The sequence below is a fragment of the Taudactylus pleione genome, unplaced genomic scaffold (genome assembly GCF_031769625.1).
Source record: "Taudactylus pleione unplaced genomic scaffold, aTauple2 ptg000383l, whole genome shotgun sequence".
In the NCBI taxonomy this organism is placed as follows: domain Eukaryota; kingdom Metazoa; phylum Chordata; class Amphibia; order Anura; family Myobatrachidae; genus Taudactylus; species Taudactylus pleione.
In genome coordinates, this window is record NW_028284784.1 from 200061 (window position 1) to 212422 (window position 12362).

General features: G+C 46.6%; 1 protein-coding gene across 1 annotated transcript in view; it reads right to left on the minus strand.

The window, feature by feature from the left end:
- The window catches only part of LOC148507797 (vasoactive intestinal polypeptide receptor-like), a gene marked incomplete at its 3' end in the record, with an annotated part of 261940 nt that overhangs the window by 160399 nt on the left and 89179 nt on the right, over window positions 1-12362 (minus strand). Inside the window, exon 2 of the mRNA XM_088445578.1 lies at window positions 7512-7608. Within this exon, the coding sequence (XP_088301704.1) occupies window positions 7512-7608 (97 nt within the window). The remainder of the gene's footprint in view (window positions 1-7511; window positions 7609-12362) is intronic.

Consider the following 12362-nt stretch of genomic DNA (forward strand, 5'->3'; position numbering starts at 1 on the left):
AGTGCCTAATAAACCCACTGTACCGAAATGCCTAATAGCCCCCACTGTATGGTAGAGTCTAATAGCCCCCACTGTACCGTAGAGCCTAATAAGCCCAACTGTACCGTAGTGCCTAATAACCCCCACTGTACTGTAGTGCTTAATAAGTCCCACTGTACTGTAGTGCCTAATAACCCCCTCTGTACTGTAGTGCCTAAAAAGTCCCTCTGTACTGTAGTGCCTAATAACCCCACTGTACTGTAGTACCTAATAAGCCCCACTGTACTGTGCCTAATAAGCCCCACTGTACAGTAGTGCCTAATAAGTCCCACTGTACTGTAGTGCCTAATAAGCCCCACTGTACTGTGCCTAATAACCCTCTCTGTACTGTAGTGACTAATAACCCCCTCTGTACTGTAGTGCCTAGTAACTCCCACTATACTGTAGTGACTAATAACCCCCCTGTACTGTAGTGCCTAATAACCCCCTCTGTACTGTAGTGCCTAGTAACTCCCACTATACTGTAGTGCCTAATAACCCCACTGTACTGTAGTGACTAATAACCCCCACTGTACTGTAGTGCCTAATAACCCCCACTGTACTGTAGTGCCTAATAACCCCCACTGTACCGTAGTGCCTAATAAGCCCCACTGTACTGTAGTGCCTAATAACCCCCACTGTACCGTAGTGCCTAATAACCCCACTGTACAGTAATGCCTAATAATTCCCACTGTACCGTAGTGCCTAATAATCCCCACTGTACCGTGGTGCCTAATAATCCCCACTGTACTGTAGTGCCTAATAACCCCCACTGTACTGTAGTGCCTAATAACCCCTACTCTACTGTAGTGCCTAATAAACCCACTGTACCGTAGTGCCTAATAGCCCCCACTGTACGATAGAGCCTAATAGCCCCCACTGTACCGTAGTTCCTAATAAGCCCCACTGTACCGTAGTGCCTAATAACCCCCACTGTACCGTAGTGCCTAATAAGTCCCACTGTACTGTAGTGCCTAATAACCCCCTCTATACTGTAGTGCCTAATAAGTTCCTCTGTACTGTAGTGACTAATAACCCCCACTGTACTTTAGTGCCTAATAACCCCCGTTGTACTGTAGTGCCTAATAACCCCCTCTGAAATGTAGTGCCTAATAAGCCCCACTGTACTGTATTGCCTAATAAGTCCATCTGTACTGTAGTGCCTAATAACTTCCTCTGTACTGTAGTGCCTAATAAATCCCTCTGTACAGTAGTGCCTAATAACCCCCTCTGTACTGTAGTGCCAAATAACCCCCTCTGTACTGTAGAGCCTAATAAGTCCCTCTGTACTGTAGTGACTAATAACCCCCTCTGTACTGTAGTGCCTAATAACCCCCACTGTACTGTACTGCCTAATAACCCCACTGTACTGTAGTGACTAATAACCCCCACTGTACTGTAGTAATAACCCCCTCTGTACTGTAGTGCCTAATAACCCCACTGTACTGTAGTGACTAATAACCCCCTCTGTACTGTAGTGCCTAATAAACCCCTCTGTACTGTAGTGCCTAATAACCCCACTGTACTATAGTTACTAATAACCCCCACTGTACTGTAGTGCCTAATAATCCCCTCTGTACCGTAGTGCCTAATAACCCCCTCTGTACTGTAGTGACTAATAACCCCCGCTGTACTGTAGTGACTAATAACCGCCTCTGTACCGTAGTGCCTAATAACCCTGTCTGTACTGTAGTGACTAATAACCCCCTCTGTACTGTAGTGCCTAATAACCCCCACTGTACTGTAGTGCCTAATAAATCCCTCTGTACTGTAGTGCCTAATAACCCCCTCTGTACTGTAGTGCCTAATAACCCCCACTGTACTGTAGTGCCTAATGACCCCACTGTACTGTAGTGACTAATAACCCCCACTGTACTGAAGTGCCTAATAACCCCACTGTACTGTAGTGACTAATAACCCCCACTGTATTGTAGTGCCTAATAACCCCACTGTACTGTAGTCACTAATAACCCCCACTGTACTGTAGTGCCTAATAACCCCCTCTGTACTGTAGTGCCTAATAACCCCACTGTACTGTAGTGCCTAATAACCCCACTGTACTGTAGTGACTAATACCCCCCCCTGTACTGTAGTGCCTAATAACCCCCTCTGTACTGTAGTGCCTAATAACCCCCACTGTACTGTAGTGCCTAATAACCCCACTGTACTGTAGTGACTAATAACCCCCCTGTACTGTAGTGCCTAATAACCCCCTCTGTACTGTAGTGCCTAATAACTCCCTCTGTACTATAGTGCCTAATAACCTCACTGTACTGTAGTGCCTAATAACCCCCACTGTACCATAGTGCCTAATAACCCCCACTGTACCGTAGTGCCTAATAGCCCCCACTGTACGGTAGAGCCTAATAGCCCCCACTGTACCGTAGTGCCTAATAAGCCCCACTGTACCGTAGTGCCTAATAACCCCCACTGTACTGTAGTGCCTAATAAGTCCAACGGTACTGTAGTGCCTAATAACCCCACTGTACTGTAGTGACTAATAACCCCCCCTGTACTGTAGTGCCTGATAACCCCCTCTGTACTGTAGTGCCTAATAACCCTCTCTGTACTGTAGTGACTAATAACCCCCTCTGTACTGTAGTGCCTAATAACCCCCTCTGTACTATAGTGCCTAATAACCCCCTCTGTACTGTAGTGCCTAATAACCCCCTCTGTATTGTAGTGCCTAATAACCCCCTCTGTACTGTAGTGACTAATAACCCCCTCTGTATTGTAGTGCCATTCCACCACCCTGCTGTACTATCATCATCATGTAGCAAAGTAACGGATAAATTAAAGACGTACAATGAATTCAATCATCTAAAATGTAATCGGGTGGAAACACAGGTAGGGAAAACATTCCCAGAGATTTATCCGCATGACGTCATCTTGGAATGAATTTACAGCAGGAAGCGTAAGACGTTAATTACAGCTGAAAAGTGACATAACGTCCAGAAGGTGATAACAAAATCCTGGCCTGAATATTTCTGGATGAATTTCACATAAAGTGTTTCTGCCAAAAGAAATATATAAGGTATTGATTAGCAGAACAGTGAGAGCTCAGCACTACGAGCTGGCAGACCATGCCGCTATATACTGAGCGAGCAATCTTTCTTTATCTCCAGTCATTAGGCATATGGATAGTAACACAAACACAATCAGCCAGCAGTAGAAGGGGATTCAATGGAAGGTCATTATTTTAGAAGTAGAGGGGAAAATGAAAAGATTATTACTGCACCAACTGGTTGCGCAAAATCAATCAATCATTTCCTGATATTCCCAGATACTTTCCTACAGACCCTGCTAAGATAAGGGAATTGATGGATAAGCAGTTACTAGCTTAGCACAAAGCAATTAAGATAAAGTGACCATTTCTAGAAGTCTGTTCTCCTGGGAAATCTGTCTGTGTTCTGCGGAGGAGTCTGCTGAAAGGAGAGTGTGGGCACCTCAGGGCAGGTCTACATGAGAGTTCCTCTTGGAACGCAATACGAGAAAGCCAGCGCTACGGAATATGTGTGCGCTATATAAATAACTGGTAATAATAATAATAATAATAATAAAGCCAGATTGGAAATAGCTCAAATCTGTGCCGTGCCACCATAGACTGCGGCACAGATGCTACCGAGAGAAAATCGGGCATTTTGTTGTGGAAGTTCCACCTAATGGAGCATACACACGGTCAGATTTGTCAGACTTGTCAGATTTGTCAGATGAACGACTGAACGATTAAACGATTTGAACGATTTGGACGATTTGACCAAAGTTTTGAACGATTTGAACGATTTGAACGATTGAACGATTTTTGACTGCATTAAAATGAATGGAATCGTCCAAGTCTGACTGCAAACACATCAGATGTCAGATATCGTTATCTGACAAACGGGAACGCGCATCGTTGATCGTCCATCGTTCAGGCATGTCAGATATGAACGATTTTCCTTCAGATATGAACGACTGAACGATTTTTAAATCGTTATCGTTCATATCTGAAGGAAAAATCTGATCGTGTGTATGCACCATAAGAGTTATCTGGGTGGACAGCATAGACGGATTGGAGGAGAGAACAATGTATCTATGATATACAGACAGTATCAGTATCCTTGGGCTCATCAATATGATATAGTACAGAACAACGCCAGGAACACCACAGCCTAAACACTGCCGTACATTGGTGTTTGTTTTTTAAATTAACCATTGATTATATATTTTTTACACATAACTAAGCCTGCACAGATCATACCGACTTAGATCGTGGTCACACTACAGGGTGAATGGTGGGACCTTTTGTATAACTTCTAATGACACTCTAAGTTTCCGTTGGCGAATGAAAGTCTAACCGAGCCAAATGGTGAGAGTTCCGCTGATCACTAACCAATGGGAACACAGGTCTGAGACAGTGAGCGAAGACATTCATCACTGAAACGACAGGAGCTTGCCTCAGTCTATGACACTCAGGGGTAAATGGATCTCGCCATTCTGGTGAACAGAATTAATGGAGAACAATTATCTAGTTTTTCCTGAATTTGGCCCCCAAGAGAAACACTAGTGCGGGTTATTAGAAGTGGAGATGTTGCCCATAGCAACCAATCAGATTCTAGCTATTATCTTTTAGAAGGTGTTAGATAATTGTTAAGTAGAATCTGAATGGTTGCTATGGGCTGGATGCAGTTATAATACCGACATGCGGCATCCCGGCTGAAGAAATCCTGGCACCGGAATGGCACTACCTGGCTAGAAGACCAGCTCCAGAATACCAACAGGAGGAGACATCCCCACGCCGGAATCCCCACAGCCAGGAATGCCGAACGTAAGGGCTGGTTAGGACTTAGCCACGGGGGGCGAAGTTTAGGTGTCACAGGGGGGGGTTAGGGTTAGGCATGGGGAGGGGGAGGTTAGGGTTAGGTATCGCCGGGGGTGGGTTAGGGTTTGGCACCACTGGGGGGGGGGGTTAGGTTAAGGCAGTAAAGGGGGCAGGGTTAGGGACTACCGGGGAGGGTTAGGATAGGGTAGGGGGTGGGTTAGTGTTAGCATGTAGAAACAGAGTGTTAGGGGGAGAAGGGGGGAGGGTAAGTATATTTACCCGACCCTTGTCGAGAGCCTGAGCATCGGGATGTCGCTGTCGGTATATTGACAGCAGGCTTCCCGACTGCCGGTATTTCATACCCATTCCTCTAGGGGCAACTTCTCCATTTTTACAAACCCAGACTTTAGTACATTTACCCCCTAGTATCTCTCTTGGGGGCTAAATTTAGGAACAACTAGATAAATGTTCTCCATTAATACTGTTCACCAGAATAGCGATCCAAGTCACTGAGAATGCCTAGATATATTACATTACACAATACTAACTACAGATGGATCCTCACTCGTCTTTGCTGCAATCGCGCCAAACAGCCCCTCGTGGCGCGCCTGGTCCCGTGAGACTCTGCTAGCAGCGGACATCTTTTCTGCAGATTTTTTTTGCCGGAAATGCTGCACTACGAGCTGGCAGACGATCCCGCCATAGTGAGCGAGCAATCTTTCTTTATCTCCAGTCGTTAGACATATGGATAGTAACGTAAACACAATCAGCCAGCAGAAGAAGGGGATTCAATGAGAGGTAATTATTTTAAAAGAAGAGGGAGAAAATGAAAAGATTATTACTGCACCAACTGGATGATTATGCTGCAATGTGATGTGACGTGGACGCACCATCAGACTGCGCTGATCAATTTGATATGTGACACTTGTACATCTGTGTGCGACTGCGTCTCTAAATCAGCCTGCAAAGTGTTATGATACAGCTGCCGCAGCTTTATTCCACGCAAAGTTCCCTTTACAGACTCAGGGCCTGATTCAGACCCGCTCGCAAGCGGGTCGATGTTGCCCAAGTGCGCATGCGCACGACGGAGGCGGCTCCGTTGTGCGCATGCGCGAGACCCGAATAACGACGGCCAAGCCGTCGTTATGGGTCTCGTACCAAAGGGGGCGTGCTGTCGATGGTGAGCGTGCCGGTGGCGTGGCTGCCCAGACGGAGGCGTTCCCATGGGAACGCCTACCATCTGGGGCCGGCCCCACTGACATCACTAGTGATGTCAGTGGGAGTGCTTTTGGCTCTGATAGAGCCAAAAGCACTCCAGGGCTGGCGGCAGACGAGAACCTACCGCAAGGGTCTCGTCGCAAGCCCGATGGTCGCGATGGTCTTGACCATCGCGACCATCATTTTGGCCGCTCGCTATAGCTGTGGGTGGTCACCCACAGCTATGCGAGAGGCCATGAGGCCGCTCTAAAATTCAGAGGGATGGCCCTGATTCAGAGCGAGCGCTCTGTCTCAGGGTCCGGCTCTGAATCAGGGCCTCAGTCGGACACAGATATACAAATGTCACATATCAGATTAATCAGCGCAGTCTGCTGGGGCGTCCAGCGCATCGCATTGCAATTTATGGTCGTATTAAATTAGTGTCGCACTCGCGATAAAGTTTCGCATGCCGTACTTTTTGCCTACATTGCCTATTTTAGCCGCGGAAATTTATCGTGCGCGTCCACGCTATTCAATTCCAGGAACACCACAGCCTAAACACTGCTGTACATTGGTGTTTGTTTTTTAAATTAACCATTTATTATATATTTTTTAATTCCAAAAGATGCGAAAATAGGCGACACGCGATGTTACAACAGGCTGAAAGTGGTGTCAGAATCGGGGAAACCAGCCTGTACCCCCCAAAACATACAGAAACTTTGGGGATCAATATAGTAGTGCCCTATTAGCCCTGATAAAACTGTTTGGGTACTTACTGTAAGTTGGTACATTTGCCTCTAATTAGCATATTTGCACAAGTGGTGAAGAATGGCATAAAGCAGGATTTTTGGAGAATATAAGTAGTCCTGGCAAATTTGGGGTACCTAACAATGGGTGCTAGCATCTTTTAAAGACTCTAAAGTGAACTTTTAAAAATAGTGAAATTTGTCCCCCAAAAAAGCACCTCCAATCCCAAAAACACTTGACCCCTTCTTAGTGCACCCCCAGAACTTTATTTCGCTAGTTTGCGAACTTGTTCCCCCACTTTGTGCTTTTTCGCCTCCAAATTCAAAGTTCTGTTTTGGTGTATACTTAAGGTTTTTTTATTGTTTTTTTTTTAACACAGTTGTCCTTTGGGGGGGCTGCCCCAAGGGTTCTGAGTGGTTTCCCCACCTTTGCACCCCAAAACCTAAATTTAGCACTTATTTTCTCCTGCGATTCAGAGGCGAATCTTTTTTGCCTATTACATTGCAATGACTTTCCGCGAAAAGCGGATGGAATTGAATACGGCGACACCTTCCTGACAGGCGAAAAGTCGCAATCGGCGATACTTTTTCGCGGATCGCTGCTTTTCTCGTCTGATTGGATACGGCCCTTAGATGCATTTTTGCTAGCAGAATGGCGCAGAACCTGGCGCCTGGCCGGTCGCGCTGCATCACATCTGTACTAATGTTATAAAAGCGGCCTGACCACGAACCTATGAATAAACGCTCACCTGTGGTCTGGTTGAAATAGTCGGCGTGCTCCATACATTCCGAGTGTTTCTGCTCGATGGCCATTATGATAAAACATTCTGGTGAGTTAGAAAGTATCTGCAAAAGAAATGGTAAGAGAAACCATATGTAAGACAGCTTACCGGCAAACTCATGACACAGACAAAAAAGATTTAACTGGACTCTGAGCCAGGAGCCCCCGGCCCACCCCCTCCCCTCCCTCCCAAACCCCCCCCCCAAATCTGCACAAGCACAACAATCCAAACAGTCATTAAATTCAAAGACCTGATGACAACAGCGAATCCGCTCCAAAGGTCTCAACACAAAAATAGGGATGAGACTGCCGCGTGGCTAAGCTGCCACGTTCCTAATGGCAGGTGAATGCATTTGCATAATGGCAGTCTGCACGCAGAAACACCCGCATGCACTCAGTATCCCCAGTGCTCATCAATATGAAATAGCGCAGAACCGCGCCAGGAACAAGGCGGCGTAAACACAGCCATATACTGGGGTTTAAACTGGGGAAACAGGACGTTTTCACAGGTTTCAGCGTCAGAGACGCGGCCAGCAGGATGAGTGACATTGGGTTCCGTCCCTCCAGTGTCAGGTATTGGGGGTGGCATGGCGCTCCTCTGAGTCGCACGCAAGACCGAATGCGGCTGCACAGAGTGATTTCTAGCAAACTGCTCAAACGCCGCGGGCAGCGTCCGCATCTCTACAATCAGAGCCAAACGCCTTCACCCTACAGCTGCTAAATGGGCATTTCTGGCTGCCAACTGGGCTACGGCAAAGCTACGCACGCAAGGGAGCGGTTTTATGGGTGTGTGGCCGTAGTTATGTGCTATGCTGAGTTGTACGCATGCAAAGTGAACGCCAAAGCATGACGGATCTCCTGCATCCAGCATGTGGTGACGGCTGGTCTCGCAGACGGAGGAGCGAGGTGGTGCGGCCGCATAGATGGCGCATGACTCAGAACACGGTGGCATTAGCTTTCCACTCAGCGCATAAGTTGCGTTTGCATTAAGTGGGGGAGATGTGCTAAGCCTTGGACAGCGATAAAGTGGATGGAGGTAAAGTACCAACCAATCAGCTCCTAATGGTCACTTCACAGACTGTGGGCCTGATTCAGGTTGGATCGAAAGGCTGCGTTCGCACGCAGCCAGCTGATGTTTGCATTCTGCGCATGCGTATAAGACGCAGTGCGCGTACCAGGCGCTGCGATCAGGAATGCGATCGCAGGCAGTACGCAGACCCAGTACTCAGTGATTGACAGGAAGTGCCGTTTGTGGGTGGTGGGGGGAGTGGTCGTGCGAATGCAGGCATGTCAGTGTATTCGAACACCGTTGCAGGGGCGTGCATAAATTATCCACAGCGAACCCAATGGAGGAAGTTTAGCTATTCCTGCGGGAGGGTCATGTCAACCACTATTCTGCGTCTTGGTCCGATGGTTCTCGATTGTACCGATGTTTTTGCAATCTTGCACATTATTACGGATGTTAGTGAAGGTAAGGAGGCGTCTTTATGAAGTATTGGGCATCTTCATAATATGGTGGGGGGGCAGTGCGTATACATTCATTAGCATATTTACGCAGCTAGTGGGTGTGTGCGAACGCAGCCGTGCGATACAACCAGAATCAGGCCCTGTGTTTGACAGTAGCTGTTTGGTTGGTTCTTTATATCTCTCCAAGGCTTAGTCCATGTCCCCCATAGTCAGGCGTTACGGAGCTAATTACGGGAATCAGTTATATATTGTCAGAAGTAGTGATTACATTGTTAATGACTCAAATACCTGCTGCACCATAGATAATGACTTCAGTAATTATAGTATCAATAAATTGCTCTGAATTTTATTGAATTTCCTGGCATTTGTTTGAAGTAGCTGAAGGGATTAATTAAACCAGCGCAGTCGTTTTTTTTAGTCATTGCTGGATAACAAACAGAGGAGAGCGTCAGTAATATTTCTGATAAGCACCGTATGCTTGTGATAGAGCCTCAGAACCAGAACTCAGCATTTCACCTATAACAGTCAGCTTCCCTTTAATCTAGTTATGATTACCGGTACTCAGATGCCGCCAGGACTAGGGTCGTAAGAGTTCATCACAGATTGGTGAGAATTCATAGGACATTAGTCTATTAGGATATATCCCAATATACTAGGCAATAAAGCTTTGTGATAAAGTGTAAAATATGATATGATATATAAACAGGGGGCAGAGTATCAGGCTATTATAACATTACAAGTCCCAGAATGCAGTGCTGCTATTTGGAGTCCTAAAAAAGACAACAACATGTTACCTCAGACTGGCACCTAATGAAGTACAGTTTACCTCTTGCTCCTGAGGCATGCTGGGACATGTAGTCCCAAAACAGTTGCAGCATTGCCTACTTGTGTTATACAGAATAGTACATCGAGCAATTTAAGGTAGAATTTAAAAACAAGTGATCTTTATACAGGGACTGTGCCCAGGTTCTGTCTACTCTGTAGGGAAAAGTTAACATCTTGCTCAGACAAGAGACAGCAAAACATGTTACAATGTATCGCAGAGACTTCCTGCATCCAAATTATTCACAAATCGAACAATACAAGACACTAGCAATTGTTTTATACCGTCCCGGTCCTCCTGTTGAAGGGAGACGGCTACGTGGAGACAACACGCGCAGCTAATTAGATGTGAATGGCGGTCACTGCAGAATGAGAACAGATTAGCAATTTGTGCAAACAGAACAGCCATGGGGAGAATGCACGGCATGGAAAGTAAAATGACAGCACTGCAGAGACGTTATTATTTATCCTAGTACTGTATATATATATATATATATATATATATATATCCGCGGGCCGGTGCTACGCTGCTTTGAGCCCAGCTCTGTCCTGTGCTGCACTGTCCCGCCCCTTGCTTCCCCCTGAGTGTATACCAATAACGCCAGGGAAAGGGTGGAGGGCGAGATTTTCCGTAGCCAGCCGCTGGTGGTAAGTGCACAGGGCTGCGCGCTACAGGCTATGGTGCTCTGGGCGACGGCGCTGCTAGCCCGTGCCTTCAAGGGCCACTGACAAATGTATATATACACATATATATATACATATGTACATATACATATATGTCACAGACATATCACGTCGTCTGTGCTGCACAGCCTATGTCCAATATATCTGCAGATATATTGGGGCATCGTGCTGTGGGCCTGATTCAGACTCGCTCGCGAGCGATATGCGTTCGCAAGGGGGTCTATGGTGGCCCAGTGCGCATGCGCACGACGGAGGCGGCTCCGTCGTGCGCATGCGCGAGACCCGAATAAGTCGTTAAGGGTCTCGTACCAAAGAGGGCGTGCTGTCGATGTTGAGTGACAGCACGCCCCCGTTGGTGGGCGGGCTGGGGGCGTGGCTACCCAGACGGAGGCGTTCCCATGGGAACGCCTACCTTCTGGGGCCGGCCCCACTGACATCACAAGTGATGTCAGTGGGAGTGCTTTCGGCTCTGTTAGAGCCGAAAGCACTCTAGGGCTTGCGGCAACAAGACCCTACCACAAGGGTCTCGTCGCAAGCCCGATGGTCTTGACCATAGCGACCATCTTTCTGGCCGCTCGCTATAGCTGTGGGTGGTCACCCACAGCTATGCGAGCGGCCCGGAGGCCGCTCTAAAAAAACAGAAGGCCGGCCCTGATTCAGAGCGAGCGCTCTGTCAGAGCGTCCGGCTCTGAATCAGGCCCTGTGTGTACAAGCGGACAGCCGAACACCTGTAATACTTGCAGCGGAGGCCACATGACGGATGACGGTTGTTCAGTGTATATAACCAACCGTCATCTGCAGATATAACTGTTAGGTGTGGACAAAGCTTTAGACAGAAAAAATAAAGACCCTACCCCACTTCTAAAAAACAAACAAACAGATAAAAGAGCAGATTAGAAGACTTTCTGGCAGCAAGTTCTACGTCTCATTAAGCTGAGCTCAGAGTGCGCTGGAGAGCATCCGGACTCCTGTATCCCTTTGTTTTCCAGGCCGTCTTAAATGTTTCTGTTTAATGAACACTTACAGCTATCAATGGACTTCAAACACCAAATTATCGTCAGCAAATACAACTTGTCCAGTGCTTACAGTAATGCTTTAAGCATGAAGGTTTTAATGTATTTTACAAATACCTCTGATAATCTCTTTTTCCTAATTTGTTTGCACATAAAGCAATTAGATTGGATGAATACAAATAGGCAGAACGTGCTGTATTTAGCCAAGCAGCACTTTTGTACAGTAATAGGAATGTTTTATTTAGAGTGTACGATCAAGATAGTAGGACAAGTGCAGACCTGCCTTCTCCTAACTGTCTTTTTGGTATGTTTGTCAATATAAACAGTCTGTGTAAGGATAAACATTGAGCAGCTCGCAGAGGACGGCGGGTGGAAACCATTGCTCCTAACATGATATAACACGTCAGTGCACCTGATTATTTCTTTCATTTTCAAGTCAACATGAACCTTAAATAAATGTGACAGAAATTGTCCCATGAGTCACGATGAACGGTGAAGTCAAGAAACTACTGACCCAAGACAAAAGGCTACTGTCAGGAGGGATCAGTTATGAAGTGTACTAGATGCACACCACGAAACGCGTTGGTTTACACCACTTTGCACAGATGGCGTACTCGGCATAATACATATACTATAAGTTCGCCCAGGTGTGCGTAGCAGTTGAAAGCACTGAAGAGGCGTCCTGTCACGTCAAAGACAACAAAGACCATTAGCAAAGAGCAATATTTCTAAAATGACACATGATAATAGTTGGCCACATATTACAGAGGTGACTCCCCTCTATCAATTCTGGGTGCCCCTTAATAGAAGCCAGGATGGGAGTGTTCCCTGCA